The sequence below is a fragment of the Cibotium barometz genome, chromosome 45, assembly GCF_041138505.1.
Source record: "Cibotium barometz isolate CiBa-2024 chromosome 45, ASM4113850v1, whole genome shotgun sequence".
NCBI classification, from domain to species: Eukaryota; Viridiplantae; Streptophyta; class Polypodiopsida; order Cyatheales; family Cibotiaceae; genus Cibotium; species Cibotium barometz.
In genome coordinates, this window is record NC_141090.1 from 32,836,922 (window position 1) to 32,854,889 (window position 17,968).

Consider the following 17,968-nt stretch of genomic DNA (forward strand, 5'->3'; position numbering starts at 1 on the left):
AAGGTGGTCACACATTTATTCCATGGTTAAATGGTCTACACTTTGGCTATCCATTTGACCCAGGAAGAGTTATAACGAGTTACATCATCGACATGGGTTTCTATCGATTTGATCGAAGAGGATTGGCTAGCCACGATAGTGACATTGGCTCTCTACATTTTCCATGCAATCCAGGTGGTGTGAGAGCTTTGGAGCATGCATGGTTTGAATATACATTCCATATATGTGGTCACACTTGTGTGGATTACCTCATCTTCGGAGCGATACTAGTATCTTTTCCATTTGATCTTGGAGGATACTCAAATAGCTTCGTCATTGACAGTGGTTCCTTATCCTTTCCATTTGCACTAGATTATCGAGGGACCATTGCCTTGAATTTTGTATGCCTCCGATTTTCTTTTGATCCAGATGGTTGCGTAGATAGCCTCATCATTGACAGGAGCCCTTCATCCTTTCCATTTCACCTTGGGGTCATGTGATTCTTGTATGGGTATTCCAGTACATCGACATTCCACCATGCATGTGATTTTTTACTTTTGTACATAGCCACTTGTAAATGTCTTTTCTTTGGTAATCATCCTTTAATTTCAAGGATGAAATCGCTATAGGAGGGGATGGTTTGTAAATGAAGAAACACCTTTAGTGTAGGTCTAGGACCTTGGCCATGGGCTCAAGTATAAAAGGCTGCTCATGGGCTATCATTGTACCTTTAACCTTTTTACCTTTATACCTTTTGAAATCTTTTGACATCTTGGCTCCTTTCTTGGAGATGGCCTTTCAAGGTCTAGGTGTCATGGCAAGCTTGATAGCCATCCTCTTGGTGGGAAGTTAACTCACTTTAGGCATCATGCCCATTGTATGAGATTATCCTTAATTTTGTATTAATTCATGATGATTTGTCCCTGATGTGAGCTTTATGATCACACCATTGCATGGAAGAAGATGATGAAGAAACCAATTTAGAGAAGGCCGATCAAGTGCATGAGGAACATCAATCCAAAGAAGATGAGTCATCTATCAATCATGACAATGCTTCATTGGATAATGATAGTGATATTGATATGTAACCCCATATTTTCATTGAGCTTCCATTAGATATAGATATTCATGAAGCAACACATATGGATCTATTACAAGATGGGATAGATTCATAATATTGACATTTTTTCCCTTCAAAAGTTTTCAACTATCTTTATTGTTTTGCTCAAAACATTGCTCCTAGGGTTATAATGGATGTTTTTTTTCAACTATGATCATTTTCTAGATGTATGTGACATGTATAACTTAAATGCAGCACTCAACAGCTCTCTGGAATTTTATGCAGCAAGAATAGCAACAAATTTTCACTGCTATTTTCATTGTTGAGTAGCAAAATTATAGTATAGCAGTGATTTTTTGCTACTATTTTCGTTGCTCAATAGTGCAATTTTGTTGTTGGGCAACAAAACAACAACAAAATTTTGCTACTATAGTCGCTACTGAGCATCAACATAATTCCCCGACATCCCAAAAGCATAAACATTACTGGAATGCTGCTATGTCCTCGACATGTAGTGAAAGAGCTACGTTGCATTCAGGCTAAAAATAAGGCACCTTCAAGAATGTATGTGTGTGATGGCTTCATGAATATATATTCTATATAAACTTAGAAATTTAGAAATTTGGGGTGAATCTTTTGGATTTCTTAAATAGAATGGTAGTACGTAATGTATTTCTGGCGAATCTTTCTTAGAAATCTCAAAAAACTATATAAAGTTGGGTGAATGTTCTTAAAAATGAATTTATAAAATAGCCAACAAAATTTGGACCCCTTGAAAAATAGCCACAATTGGTTATATATAGTTCCTAATGGTTTCCCTCGAACTTGTATTATATGACCCATATAATGTTTTCCAAATGCATAATACGTGATTATTCATGTATATTATAAAGAAATTTACAATCAAAAAGATTTCCATTAAAAAAAAGCCTATATATATGGTTTAAAATCCTTTCGCTTGAATTACTTCTCATTGTTAGGGTGGTAGGGATATAGATAAAGATAGAAACATAGAGAATGCTATAGAATTTACAGAGTTCCAATGTGCGTGAGAGAGATAGTTAATTGGTTTTACTTATATGCACGTGCATGTGTGTGCAATTATCTATGATCACCCTGTCACATATGTGGACCAAGTGTGTGCACTTAGCACCCTATAAGTGTTTGTGTTGTGATTCTCTATGATCACCCTAGTCACACATGTGGACCAGGTGTATGCACTTAGAACCTTGTGTGTGTATGTGTTGTGGTTCTCTATGGTCTATTAAGAGACTAAGGTTATGTAGAAGGGTGAGAGAAGGGTGTGAGTGTGAATGGACTTGAGGTCCACTTGTTCACCTATTTAAAGGTGAGGCCATGAGGCATTTTGTATGAGAGCAAGGCCTAGTTGTATGCATAAACAACTTAATAAGCAAGAGTTTGTTCTTGTACTTTTTGAGTCTCTTTTTGAGTCTCTCCTCTCCACACACTTGATCTAGCATGAGCACCATGTTTTCTCAACATGGTATCAGAGCTTAGGTGATTTGAACCACTTGTGGTGTAGAATAGGTCAAAAACATCCACTTTTAGCTTATCTTTCTTGTGTGGAGCTCAACCCCCAGCCATTGGAGGCCTTCCACAAGCTTGTAGAGGGCATATCTCTCCACGAATTCTTCATGAAAGTTGTAGAGGAGCTGTCGGTGCATCTAATCGTACTACCAATTGGGTGATTAGTCCTACATTCGACGCGGCATTGCTGTCTGAAGCCGTCGCCTGCTGCTGCTGTGCTGGGGCCATTGCTTGGCTATAGACCACAATAAGACAAGTAGTCTTAGGGCTTTGGTAGCCCAATGTATGAGCACTCCACAGCTGCAATCTGAGCTCAAAACGACCACAAACGCGCCGACAATCAGCAAAAGACCAGGCGGTGGTTCTTCCTTTCCCTCAAGCTCTCCATTAAAGCTTGTTTTTTGGGTTTTCTTGCTCTAAACAACTACTCCCTTCCTCTAATCACTCAAGTGTGAGTGTGAATGAGTATTGCTGATCTGTATCTTGATTTTGAAGTGGCTCTCATCCACATGAGGTATCCATAAGCCTCATGCCCATCAAGCTTCAACATCAACATCAATTTTTAAGCTTTCAAAGTGATTAAGTGTGCTTCTGAGCACTAATTGTGTTGTTTAACACTAATTACTCTATTAATACAGCAAAGGAAAAGTGTTCTTAAACACTAATAGTGTTATTAAACACTAATGGTGAGTTAATTACCAAAATAAGTGTCATTTGACACTAAAAATATGCTTTTTAGCACTAATTGTGTTTTATACACACTAATGGTGATATTAATCATCAACTAAAGTGTTGCTCAACACTAAGGTGGTCTTAACCATCAAAGGAGAAGGTCATTTACATTAAGAAGGCTCTTCTTCATCAACATGGAGGCCGGGCACACACCATAAGTGCCACATTCAAGTCTTCATCGACAAACTGCTTCTTCCAAAAAGAAATGGTGCAACCATGAACCAATTGTCTTCATCTCATAAGATAAAGAGGTTGAAGAATTCTGATTTTTTATCATAAAACTCAGATTTTTGAGTGTTCTTAAAGTTGGGCACATGTACATTAAGTGCTCATCTTCAATGTTTATGTGTATTACCCTTGAGGCCCTTGTTTGTAAGAGGCATAGGCAAGCCATAAGCCGTATGCTCTTGTTTTCCAAGCCCAAGGCATGTTATTCTGCTGCATATTCTGCATTTTCATCGTATAAGATGAGTTGTAAGGTTGAGCATAGAATCCCTAAATGCTCTACCTTGTTCTTTGTCATGATTTTAAGCATCTTTTGGCACTATTTTTGTAAGAGGCATTGGCAACATTATGAGCCATGCCCTCTCCTTCTTGAGCCAAGGATGATAAACCTTATTTGTTTGATATTTACCTCAACCAATTACTCATTAAGCTTGTAACTTCAAACCCTAAAGGGTATCATTTAACCAACATGCATAAAAGCTATTGTAATTGTGGAGTAGACACTGCCCTTGACCAATCCATAAGGCAAGTGGTAAGACCCTCCCTTTCCCTTCCCTATTTAAATCTACCTCATTACTCATGAAGGAGATATATTATTCAAGGAAGCATAAAGCATGTTGGAGGACCATCTAAAAGCAAACCACTTAAGCAAGGGTGGCAGCCTTGATAATCATTGTGTGAGAATGGTCAAGGTGGAAAGCATGTGGTGGAAGCAATGGCATGTATGTCTCAACCATGTCATCTACAAGAAGTCAAGCAAATACAAAGAGTGGGGTGCACCATCATCGAGGTGTACATCTTCATCGACAACAAATAAAGACTTAGAAGGCAACATTGTATTAGCCTCTAAGACACTACATGATAGTGGCATGTTGTAGAGGACATAAGACCCCAGAGATGGCCCTAAAAGTTTTGGGGGCGGGCCAATGGCTCATCCGTAATAACAACCCCCTGTGCCTTTCCAGATGGTCCCCAAGCTTCTTGACTGAAGGGCCGAAACCGACCCTTTACCCTGTATGGGTAGAGTTCCCTCACCTCCCCATGCAATACTACCCCTTCCTCCACAAGGTAGCTGAACCCCTTGGGAAAATCCTGGGTAGACGACCTCAGCAGGGCTTTAATCCAAGATGGCACCCCCAAATCCTGGTGGAGATGAACTTGGAGGGGCCGTTCCCAGCCAACATCGAGATATACAAAGATGAGGGGATTACCCTAATTCAGGCTGTGGTGTACAAACACCTTCCGAACGCATGCTTCCACTGTGGTCTTCAAGGTCATGCCATCAAGGTCTGCCCAGCCAAACACCCGCAGAAGCAGTCTGCGCCCATCCAGACCGCAGCCAAAAGTGGGATAGGCCCCCTCCAAGAAAAGGAAGAGTTCATCCCTGTCTCGCTGCCAAGAACAAGAAACGTGGAGATCCCCCCAAAAAAATGCAAGGAAGGAAAGGGAACAGATTCGCACCACTGCTAAATTTCCCTGAGTCGAAGGTCGGTGAGACGGCCGAATCATCTGCGTCCTCCTACCATCAAGCCCAACCTAGCATCGACATAAACAGGCTGGAGAAGGAAGTTGACTCAATGGATGCCAAGGATTCGACCCCGACCAAGGATAAAGGCAAAGGGAAAAAAGTAGATGAAGAGACTCATCTCATCTCCTCTACCCCGGCGCTGATGGAATGTCAAAAAGATAACAAGAGGAGCAGAGATCAGGTGGCAAAATCCCCGGCGGGTACTCCTCAGTTAGAGAGGCGCTCTACCAAAACTGGTAAGAAATGAAAATAGTTTCTCTGAACGTAAAGGGACTCACCGACCCTCTAAAAGCCTTGGCGGTGAAAAGATGGCTGCACAGTATGCATCAAGATGCAGACATCATATGTCTGCAAGAAATTAAAGCCCAAGAGACGACTCTCATGCAGAGGCTAAAAAGCATTGACTCAAGCCGTTTCTGGATTACTATATCTCATCCTACAGGATCTGGGGGCTCAGCCTTGGGCATAGCGGAGAAAATGAAGAAAGACATCTTACAGATCATCTCTGAGCCCTGCAACACCCACTGGCTAGGGGTTAAATTGGGGGGACCCAATCCCATTAATGTCATTGCCATCTACGCTACAGGCAATGCAGCGAACCGGGCGATCATTTGGCAATCCCTGCAGAGAGTGGAAGGTCCATGCATGCTAATCGGAGACTTTAATATGGTAGAACAGGTGGAGGATAGATTCAAAGGCCTAGGACAAACCATTAAAGGCCAGGAGAAGGAGCAATGGTCGCAGCTGAAGGCCATTCACTCTCTGCTAGATATTGGTGAACAAGGCAAATTTACTTGGCAGAACTATGGAAAAGGCTCACTTACTAGAAAAGCTAGATTAGATAGATGCTATATTTCCTCCGAAGTAGGAAATAGGTTCTTGAGGTGCAAAGCGAATGTGGATAGCTCTACATGTCTGTCGGACCACTACCAACTGGTTGTGCTGCTAGATGACAAGGATAACAAGATTAGAAGTAGCTGGTTCCATACCGACCCAAAGCTATTTGACCTACCCTGCGTGCAGACCCAAATCAAACATATCTGGGAGGAAGCTTTCAAGGGGAACCCCCCCGCTAGAGCATGGTCGGCAGCTGTCAAGCAAACTCAAAGAATGCTAATAGACACCACGAAGGAAGTCTCCATCATCAGGAGGAAGAGAAGAGAACACATGTATGACAAGCTCAAAGTGCTGGAAGAGTGTGTAAACCCCTCCCTGAGCCAGAGGGAACAGGTACTGCAACTCAGACACGCCCTCCACAAAGAAGAACTGATTGAAGGAGAGCACCTTAAACTGTTCTTCAGAAGCTGGTGGGTAAATAAAGTGGATAGACCCGTGAAAGAAATGTTCAAGCTGCTTAAGAAGAAGAACGCGTAGGACTTTATTCCCCCCTGAGAAAACCGAATGGCTCTATTGCAATATCCGAGCAGGAAAATCTGGAGATAGCCCATCAATACTTCAGCCAAATATTCAGCCCCCCTGGGAGTGTCTCCCTAGCCAAATGGCAGGCTGCTCAACAAGAAATTAAAAGAATTTGGAAACCATCGGTCCCGTTGCGTCTGGCTAACAGCCTGGAGGCTGTCCTCTCTACTGATGAACCATCGGTCCCGTTGCATCTGGCCGATAGCCTGGAGGCTGTCCTCTCTACTGATGAACTAAGCAAAGCCATTGACACATTAAAGAATCACAAAAGTCCGGGGCTGGACGGCCTACCAGCTGAATTCTTCAAGATCTTTAAATCAAGCCTTCTAACCCCGCTCAAGCTCATTTGGGATGAAGCCCTGCGTTTCCAAGCTCTGCCCCTAACTATTAATATAGGAGTAGTGAAACTTATTCACAAAAGGGGGGACAAAGAGGAGCTAGGCAACTGGAGACCGATAACAATGCTTAATACAGCTTACAAGGTATTTGCAAAAGCGCTGGCTCTTAGGCTCACCAAACACCTACATAACTGGGTGAGACAGGAACAGAAGGGTTTCATAAAAGGGCGTTACATCCTTGATGCCATAATCAGCCTATGGGAGGGCATAGAATTTGCAGAGGAATCAGAGCAGGACTACTGCTTCATTAAAATCGACTTTGACAAAGCTTACGATCATCTAGAATGGGATTACGTCAAGCTGACCCTCCAATGCACTGGGTTCAAAGAGAATTTTATCAGACAGATCCTAACGCTCTTTGGGAATGCCCAGGCAAAAGTGTCAATCAATGGTGAACTCTCAAGGCCCCTTTGTCTCAACAGATCGATCAGACAAGGTTGCCCATTAGCCCCCCTTCTATATGCTATAGCCATAGACGGGCTGTCCTGGCTTGTTGAAGATAGAATAAGACTAAAGAGAATGGAAGGGATACAACTCCCCAACTCCCACAGACAGATGTGCCTACAGCTCTTCGCCGATGATACCAATGCCCTGGTGGCCAATAAGGAGGCTTCTTTAAAAGAGTTTTGGCTCTGCCTGCAACTTTTCTGCACAGCGTCAGGATCTTTGATCAATCACCAAAAAACGGGTATAAAGTCCAAGGGGCTCCCCACCCCCGAGTGGATTGTGAAGCAAGGATGTCAACTCATCCAAGATGGGGAGATCTTCAAATTACTAGGTATACCGATGGGGTTCAAGGTCTCAATGCACCAGAGGTGGGAATGGGTAATGTCCAAGATGTCCGCCAAACTCAACAGATGGGAGAACACCATCCTATCCTTCGCTGGAAGAATCCTTCCAATCAATCACTATATTATCCCAGCTACCCTTTTCTTCTTGGCATGCTGGAGACCCCCAGATCAGGCACTCAAGTCTATACAACAGATTTGCAGCACCTTTCTCTGGTCGGGACATCCCATGGGAAAGAAAATCCCCAAAGTTCAATGGTCATACTGCACTCTGGCACTGCACTCTGGCAAAAGAGAAAGGGGGCCTTGGAATTCATGACATCTCTGAACTGGCTGATAGGCTGGCCAGTAAATGGATCATCAGAGGATTCTTCTCCCCAGAGCAAGATTGGGCGAAGCTTATCACAAGACATCTGCACAGATTCAAACTACTAGGAAAGGCAAAATGGACCAATCTTCCTACGGTAACTATCTTCTTCAGCCCTCATCCGATCAGAGCAGTGGGCAGTGCACTAACACTATCCTTATGGAAAGCGTGGAACAGGTTTAAAGGTAAGCTCCGCCCTAACCCCCGTTGACACAGGGATGCAAGTCTCAGACAGAATGACTCTGTCTGGTGGCCCTGGCTGGAAATCCCTAGAGTTACTGAAGAAAATCTTCACCAAGCCCTGAAACTACACAAAAAGGGTATCCGAACCTGGGTGAATTTGTGGGACAAAGGGAAACGGGACTGGGCATCCAGGGAGGAAATCAGGACCCGATTTAAGCTGAATAGAGTGGACATAGGGCTGATTGAGCAGAGAATGGCGGAATGGGATGTGGACATCACTTGGAAGATTGGTATATTTACCCCTATCCACCTGAAGGCGATCGTGTGGGCGACGGGAAAAAACCTGCTCCCCATCCCTAAAGACATTGTTAGCCCCCCGCTGCATGTCAAGCTTAATGCCAAGTGGGAGGTGCTCCTCGACAGACGCCAATGGACCTTCAAGTTCAAATGTCTGTGGTCCCCTCTAATCCAACCCAAAAAGGCATGCCTCTTGTGGTTAATCTTGCACAGGGGGCTATGGACACAAGAGAGAGCTTGCAAAATAGGGAAAGGATCTGGCCTTTGCCCATGGTGCAAAAGGGAGGGGGAGTCCCTACTACACCTATTTCTCCAATGCAGATTTAATAACCCTATCTTATCAATCCTCAACAAACTCATTGAATGCATCCACCCGAGTCCCCTCTCGTGGAAACAACTCCTTTTAGGGGATTCCATTGGATGCTCAACCCCCCTCTGGAACTGTATTAGAGCAGAGTTTTTATGGTTTATTTGGTGTGCCAGGAATGCCGTGTTATTTCAATCATCCCCTCCAGTACTAACAATGCTGCAACATGAACTGTTTCTACAGATGAAGAATGCAAACTCTGCAAGGAAGAAGGAGATCCACAAAAGAAGAGACTTCCTCAAGAAAAGCAAACACGCATGCAACAACATGGACATGCTGCACAAGACGGACAGCATCCTCTATGTCAGGTGGGATGAAGAGTTGGAACATGACATCCATGATATCCGCGAGAAGGACAGAATACTCACTGAGCACCTGCTGGAAATCACCGATATTTACAATAAGGTGGATGACGATGAGAACGCTATACACCCCAACAGGCCCCCGAGAGCTTGCAACTGTTCTATATACCCATGTGTGCATGCCCTTGTAATCATGTAACCCCTAGATCAGTATGGTTCTTTTTGAAAGGGCACAGCCCGTATCTGCTATGTAATCGTCAGTCCCTTTTCTTTTTCTAATACGAAATCCCTGCTTTTTTTGGGAAAAAAAAAACCTGGCATTACACATAAGATTGACATCATCAAGTACCTGATACTGCGCACAATGCTATGATGAGGGGGGCCCACACTAGCTACGCCATACGTCTAATGCTGATGACCAGCAATGTATTTGATAAGTTGGTTTGTACGATGATATGATACACCGCACAGCAGTGGGTGTATTATATATATTAGCGCCTCAGGGTCTCGCGAGTGCCCAAATTCAACGCCAGGCTCCTTCAAAGTCAGTCGAGACTCTAAAATGCGTTTACAAAAGTGCCGTGTTTATGTAGACCTGGCCCAAAAATTCGCCTCACGAGTCAGTCAGTCAAGTCAAGCGTTTAAAAAACGCACCGTAATTCTTATCACGGCTTTTCATATATGACTAAAAAATGACAAGTATTATTTTTAAAATGAAAGACTTCTTTTTTTATATATATCATAAGATATTAGCAATATTCAAAGTGGAAGACTTATTTTTCTCACAACAAAATCATATTAAAACAAAGCCCAAGTATTATCTTAGACAATGCTATTAATATATTGATTAAAAGAAGCTTTATCCAAGCATGCTACCAAAAACACCACATTTATTATCCTATCATGTACAAATTAAAAAGCATCTTTATTCATCACAGTGCAAATGATAACATAATGATCATCCAAAAGTAAATTTTCATGCGTATGGAAAATTTTTGAATAGCAAAGTAGATAGGATTCAAGCCTGCCTATGATAGGAGAGATGATGTAAGCGGCCTTGAATACATACATCTCCAAGATCGCAATCTCCAACGTTATTGTGTCGATGGTGAGGGCCCGCCCCTTTACCACATAAAGAGAAAGAGTAGGGGAGTTGAACCCCTTCACCACGTGGAGTGGCTACACCAAGCTCTCGTGGGGAAGGGGAGTTGGTTCTCTACACCATAAGCATTGGAGAGAACCAACTCCCCCCCCCCTCCCACACTAGAAAGTTAGTACAAATGAGACAAAAAATCAAACAAAATATAAATATTTAAATTTTGTGATTTTAAGATTAAATGTAGGTTTAAACTCTTACCAAGCACCTTGAAACTCGTGATACTACACTAGTCATGGTACACACGAATGAGTGAGATTAGAAAGAAGTAGCAACAACACAAACACCACATGTACATGTTTAAAAGTACTTCCCTTCACAAGCACCACATGTACATACTTCCCTTCATAGATATGCTCGAATGAAATACATACCGAATATATATTTTTGATACACATGCAATGTTGTACTATACTATGCTTCATCACCATAAGATAGCCAATACATGTGTTAAACATCATGATGCAATGTTGCAATATACTTTGCTTCACCTACCAAAGGATTACCAATGCAGCCATATGCATGTGCATACTAGTGGCTGAAATGGCCCCCAAAACTAGTATGTGCAAAGTCCTCAACTACATATCCAACAAATGCATATGTTATGCATGTTCATGTTCTGAAATGTGACAAAATAGTCGTAGCCCAATAGCCATCAACTTTTCCCAAAACAAGCAATCAACTACTTCCCAAATGAATCTTTTTCCAAAATGTAACCTATAACCTGTATAGCCCAGCCACCCATGACTTTTTCCCAAAAAGAAACCTTTGTCCAAATGCAGCCGACAATCTATACAGTCCAGGGATGGCCTAAAAGCATACAGCAATGGCATAAAAGCATGCATCACTGTAATGGCATTGCCCGCCTATATGTTCGTTCTTCTAACCAAGTACTAAAGGCATCATTCCAATGAATTTGAGACACTTCACTTGCATTAAGTGATAACAACATCAAGGTATCAAGGGTTTCCAAGCACAAACCACATCTCAAGTTAGTTTTAATAGCATTTTGACCAAAGAAGCCTTGTTCACACGATGTCGTGTTGGTCAGAACAACAATGCTTGCTTGCCGCAAGTGCATCTACCCTGGATCTATATCCCACCATGTTTTTGTATTGCTGCCCACAAGTGCATCTACCCTGGATCTATATCCCACCATGTTTTTGTATTGCTACAAAATTTCCAATAATCATACATACCCCTATTCCTAGCCACTTTATATAGCATACCCACAAAACACTCTCGTTCACCAAGACACCTTTTGATTTCGATGATTCGACTATCAACATTCCGCTTATTGATAAGCCTTTCCAACCATTATGTGGTCCATTTTCCGCTATCAAACGGATCCGGAGGATATGCGGAAGGATTAAATAACCTAATTGAGTTGAATACTCCAAGGTCAAGAAACCTATTATTTAAAGCATCCAACGTATTTTGTACATATGCTCTTCCAATAGAGATAGATTCACCAAGAGAACCTACTTGCACAAGTATGCCCAAGGATGAAGAAGATTCCATTGATTTCTCCACCTCCTTTTGGGATTGGTTGATAAAGACTCCGAAGCAATCCAGAGCATCATTTGGAGAGCTCTCACTCTCATGTATTGCATTGACATTAACCACTTTGGACATGAACGAGGCTATTGAGGGCTGAGATTTACTCTTTTTACATCTCCCCCTATTTGACATTACATCTCCCCCTATGAGACATTACCATAGACAGACCCTCCATATCTAAAGGACGAAGGTGAATAAGTCTCTCTCCCTCTCTCTCTCTCCCTCTCTCCCTCTCCCTCTCTCTCTCTCTCTATCTCTCTCTCTCCCTTACTAGCTACCAAATACATTAGCATGAAGAATGACTCAAGATCAAATCAAGCTCAATACTTTTATAATGCATCCCAATCCTCTCAAAGAAAACTACTTTAAGCAAAGGATTTAATTATGTTAAGTAGGGATATATGTATAACAATGTAATAAAAAGTTACCAAGCTAAATCGTCTACAAATTATAATATTGCAAGAAAGCATTATGCTGTTATTTTGAGTTTGCTAAGATTCACTTTCTGTACACACTCAATCATCGTCAAGTTAGTCAAATGTATCACCACCATGGAGCAGAGAAAACTACACAAATTCAAATTAACCCAATATAATACCTTACTAGCCATCAAGTTCAATCAAAATTTGAGACAGTTGCCTAGATGATTGTAGACATAGAGAGCACAATTCCATAGGCATGGACTACCCCCAAGGATGATTAGAATGGATGGGGGAGTGCACCAAACTTGAGATATTAGAAATTAGTAATGATCGAGGGCTCCTCAGAGTATGTTTAGAGCATGGATTTCACAGTACATGGTAGTGGCATGTTGTAGAGGACATAGGAGGAGCCAAAGAAGATCCGACAGTGCATGTTCTAGAGGGTGAGGATAGTTGGATTTCAAAGAAAATCTTGGTAGATTCAAGCATCAATATCACTTCCCCAAAAATCTTCATAGGAGCCCAAACCAAGCAATTCACAACAACCCACCCACCTCCCTCCCTCCTCACACCCCTCCCTCCGCTCGTCGCCTCTCACGATTCACAAATCCCTTGTTTTGTACTAATAAAAGGATTAAAAATTAAGGACTTAAACTGTGGATAATAGATATTTCTTGTAAACCACAAGTAGGATGAAAGTTGGTTTTTTTTTAAAGATTACCTACTAGCCACTATCCACTACTATTTTGCCAAATGGATGAGCAGGCTGCCACTGCAAGTCGTTCACGTCGTCCCACCGATGCATCATGCATTCCTTCGACTAGGAGACAGTAGGTGTGGAAATCGGCGGAGGGGTCGAACTAGAGGAAGATGCGCCCACGCCGTTGGAGGATTACAACTCACAGAGAAGCAGCAGACAACAACACACAGGCGGCAAACAGACCCAGGACCTCAACCCATTCAAAGGCTGAAGCAAGGGACAAACCGTGTGAAAATCGGAGGAGGGGTCGACCGTGGAACCAGAGGAAGATGCGCTCCCGAGTCTCGGCTGCGTTAGAAAGAAGCATGAGGCTTGGCCAATAGCACACAGGTGGAAAAGCATGCAACAATGCAAAGGGGTCGACCGTCGAACCGGAGGAAGATGCACTGCTCCCGAGTCCCCCCCGTTTGGAGGGTTACTACAGAGAAGCATGAGGCTTAGCCAACATCACGTAGGTGGTACATAGTTGACCAGGGCCTAAAACAGGCAGTACAGAAGAGTAGGGCTCAACACATGCACATTGTAAAGGAGTCAATGAGGCGGTAGATAAGAAGCATGCAAGATGTAATAGCTAAAGCAAGGAGGAGGGACTTGGGTAGGTGAGGTGGTAGGAGCATAGGGTCTTAACTTGATTTCAGATTCGGTGGGTGATTTGAGTGAACTTTTCTGAACTGGTCACATCGTCTTTTCTTGAAACTGATGAAGGAAATATGTCTTGGTCATAGTCTGATTTCGGGTTTGAGTCTGGAAAGGTTCTCCCTAAACTATCCTTCTCGAAGGGTAATATTTCAATTACTACTTTACTGAATTTTATTCATTGAGTATTTGCTTAACTGAATTCAAAACTAATCACAAAATCCTATAAGGAATAAATTAATCATTTATCTAAAATTCCGACTTCAATAGTTTTTTTGAGTTTTCTCATTACCATCCTAGAGAATATGAATCCACCTCAAGACACCCCAAGTAAACTCTCTTTTATGGAGATCTAGGATCCTTAATTGTCTCTTTTATTATCACCACAAAACAAGCTTTGCAAATGGGTGGGGAGAGAGAGAGAGAGAGAGAGAGAGAGCTATGGAAATCTCAACCTCTACGTCTATGCCATAGTGAGAGAGAGAAAGAGGTGTGTGTTTATATACATATATACATACATGCATGTGCATGTGCATGTTAGAGAGAGAGAGAGGGAGGGAGAGAGTGAGAGAGAGAAAGAGGGGTGTGTGTATACATATGTTAGAGTAGGGAGAAGTCGCTGTGGCAACTCCCTAATACTCTAAGAGCTTGGTGAGTTTCATAGCCTTCCTCTTCTTGGTGGGAGTGAGGAGTAGTATTGTGTAAGAGGATGTCTTGGATGCCCCGCACCAGCAATTATTTGATGAGAATACTGAGTGCTAGAAAGTAGGGGGAAGGCAAGGAAAAAGTAGTAAGAGTTTGGCTAGGTGCAGAAGAAATTGTGGGATATTACTTGGAAATGTATGTATACAGTGGGCACATACGTTCAGAGGCCATTCTTGGGAATATGCATACGACGCAGAATGACATACATGCATTTAGAGCTCCAAACGAGCATGGTTAGGTGTGAACATGCACGCGTAGAAGTGAAAACACGTGTGAATAGAAGTGGAAACGTGCGTATGTAAGTATGGAAACGTGCGTGTGCATAAGTGAACGTGCATGCCAGATTATTAAATATGCTATTGAATTGTAAAATAAGTGATACTTTTTGAATGTTTGCTCTTTGTGATTTTCCTATGATTGCTACTAGATTCCCACTCTTAGTTGGTCCTCTTTTTTTTTTGTAATTCTCAAAAAAATATGATCTATCTATCTATGTAGCTCATCTTTATAATTTTGTGCATTTTGATTTGTTGAACTCATCTTTATAATTTTGGGCATCTCGATTTGTTACGTTGTCCTATTGTACATTAGCACCAAAAATTTGGCATGTGACATTGAATTAATTGTATCCTAATTATTTTTCTTAGAATGTATAATGGGCATAAACATGGAAATATTGTTGAGTACAAGCCTAATGGTGGTAGGCTTTGATGTTTTTTGTGCGAAATAATAGGTGGCTTTGCATCCAAATTAAGCATTGGGGTTTGAATGGGTATAGATTGACTCTTTTTCTTAGATCGAGAGAGTAGGCTACTTCAAATTTTTTGATATTGCAAGGTGAAACGATTTTGGGTCCTATGTTCCTAATTCTACAAGATCATCTTTTCTTCCACAAAAAATTCTAATTGGCATATTTCTGATTCTTATTATGTCTTCTTCATATATGGATTTTCGTCCACTTCTACTTTGCTTGTAATGCTTCTTGGCCATTTTGTTTTGTAGAATCTTTTTTTCCCCTCCTTCGACCAAAATTCACCACAGAATTATGCATGTCTTTTCTACAAAATGATTAGGCTTTTTGTGTGGGTGGTGTATATAAACCGGTGTTTCTTGCCAAAAAAATAATAATAAAATAAAAAAATAAAAAATAAAGAAATGTGTGCAGGAGAGATTTAAAAATTATCAAAGAATGCTTTCAAGGTGGATATTTTCTTGCTCTCTCTACCAAAATCACTATTTGGCTTGATGATAAAGATGGAATAATTGGAACCAGGATGTAATAGAGAGGAACACCCAAGAGGATAGGTTTAAATTAAGATTCTGCCCACCAACCTCCGCTGGGCACGAGATGAGGGAGACGGTGGAGTCGAGCAGAGACGAGACGGTGGAGAGAGAGTCGAATGGAAGGCCTCTCGGCGAGCTCTCTCTCAGGCACGAGAGAGAGAGAGAGAGAGAGAGAGAGAGAGAGAGAGAGAGAGAGAGCCATTGCGAGAGAGAGAGAGAGAGAGAGAGAGAGAGAGAGAGAGAGAGAGCCATCCGGAGAGCCAGAGCATGCTGTTTCTGGATGAGAGAGGCAAAGCAAGCGTGTGCCAAAGGGACAGACACTCGACACTATTGTCTCGGGGATACCATGCGCGAGAGGGAGAGAGAACAGGGAAAAAAAAAAGCAAGATCTCCACGATATGCCACGCGTAGAAAAAATAACCTTCACGAAAACTCCAGAAAAATACTCCTTTCACCCCAAAGGTTGGAGCCCTTGTCAAAAGAAATTAATCAACTTTGACCTCAAATTACCTTGGAGCCCTTCTACCAACTAATTAATGTGAAACAAAATTTTGGTCCCATATTGAAGATGACGATTACAATATAAATAAATGAGGCATAAAGCCTTCCACGATGAGGGCTCCATTGAAGGGATCATGTTAAACTTCCGTTTATACAACCCAAAAGTTCTTTTTTCCCCCCCAAAAAACTCAGATTCTCTTTTTAGGATAAACGTTTTTCTAACCTTTTGGAAGGGTCTTCAAACTTTAGCGCTATTAGTCCTGACTCTTGAGTCGTTGTGGCTTTTGAGAACATAATTGTTTTATTTTATTTCCGAATTCAAAACATTATATCTAGAACAAGCTATGATATGTGAAGCTTTTAAGTGTATGCTTGGGATAGTTTTATTATATATGCTTGGATAGTTTTATTTATTTTGATGCACTAATATCGTGCAAAGCCGTTGTGTTTTAGCAGAGGGTGATGGTGTAGGAGCCACCGTAGGCACAACCCTGGGTGCAGCCGGAGCAGTCGGGGACGCGGTAGATGGGGGGCTGGGGGCAGCTGGCATCGGCGCAGGAGAGCGAGGTGCAACCGCCAGTGGAGGGCGTAACGCTCATGGGCAGGGTGAAGGCGTCGATGATGGAGATATCATAGTAGTCCAGGTTGTTTCCGCCGTCCACAGTAATCTCGAATAGCGTGGCCGGCTGCCCGCTGCCGGTGCACACCAAGCCCCCACAGTCGCCAGAAGCGCAGCTGGTGCCGGATCCACTGCAGCCCGTTCGCCCCCACACTCGTCCGGACCAGCCAGCGCCTACCGTGAGCACCCACGTGCCACCCGGAGCCAGCTCCGAGCCTCCACCACCAGACGCCGTCGACCACGACGCCGGCCACACGGTGTAGGAGCACTGATTCACAACATTGAAAGTGGTGGCGCTGCAACCTGCAGCAAAATATAATCTTAATTAAGCTGATGCCATTGACAGTAATCGAATTAGCCACGCACAGAGCAGTAAACTAGCTAAGATAAATCATCCGATTTATAGCGATATTAAGATAACCACATAATGCAACATTAATCACACAGCCAACAACCGATTAAAAAACCTGGCATTACACATAAGATTGACATCATCAAGTACCTGATACTGCGCACAATGCTGCTATGATGAGGGGGGCCCACACTAGCTGCGCCATACGTCTAACGCTGATGACCAGCAATGTATTTGATAAGTTGGTTGGTATAATTAATTAGCGACAGGCACGATGATATATGATACACCGCACAGCAGTGGGTGTAATATCTATACAGGATTAAGGGAGAGTGGCCCTCCCTCCAAGTGGGCATAACCTAATCATATGTTTATGGTTGTAGTCAGTCACCCACCCTAACCTAATCACAAGGGATAAAAAATAGTTGTTTGATGGATGGCATCATGGGGCCCTCCCTCCACGTGGGCAAAGGAGGGGGGCCTATTTCAAAATGGCCACTCCTCCTTCAAGCGTGAGGAGGAGCCAAATCTCACATCTTCCAAAGCAATTTTGAATTTGAATCTAAGAAGATCTCATCTCACATCTTTCAATGAAATCTTTGTATACATGCTTACATACCTATAGATACACACACTTATATATATTATGTATGTTTGTGTATCTATAGGTATGTAAGCATGTATATCTAAATAGTGTACATGTGTATGTGTGTGTGTGTGTGTGTGTGTGTGAGTGAGAGAGAGAGAGAGAGAGATTACATGAAAGGTGCATTTATTTGA

The 17,968-nt window shown here is 42.4% G+C and overlaps 1 protein-coding gene across 2 annotated transcripts in view; it reads right to left on the minus strand.

Moving 5' to 3' along the window:
- Positions 1–17,471, minus strand: part of LOC147612667 (thaumatin-like pathogenesis-related protein 4) — a 43,783-nt gene extending 26,312 nt beyond the window's left edge. The window contains exons 1-2 of one of the 2 annotated variants that reach the window (XM_086782834.1): positions 17,339–17,469; positions 16,659–17,139 (exon numbers count right to left, since the gene is read on the minus strand). In XM_086782834.1, coding sequence (XP_086638960.1) covers positions 16,667–17,139; positions 17,339–17,393 — 528 coding nt within the window. In that variant the 5' untranslated portion in view covers positions 17,394–17,469 and the 3' untranslated portion in view covers positions 16,659–16,666. Of the gene's footprint in view, positions 1–16,505; positions 17,140–17,338 lie in introns of those variants that run through there. The other variant, XM_086782833.1, reaches the window with a different exon arrangement.
- Positions 17,472–17,968: the final 497 nt, after the last annotated feature.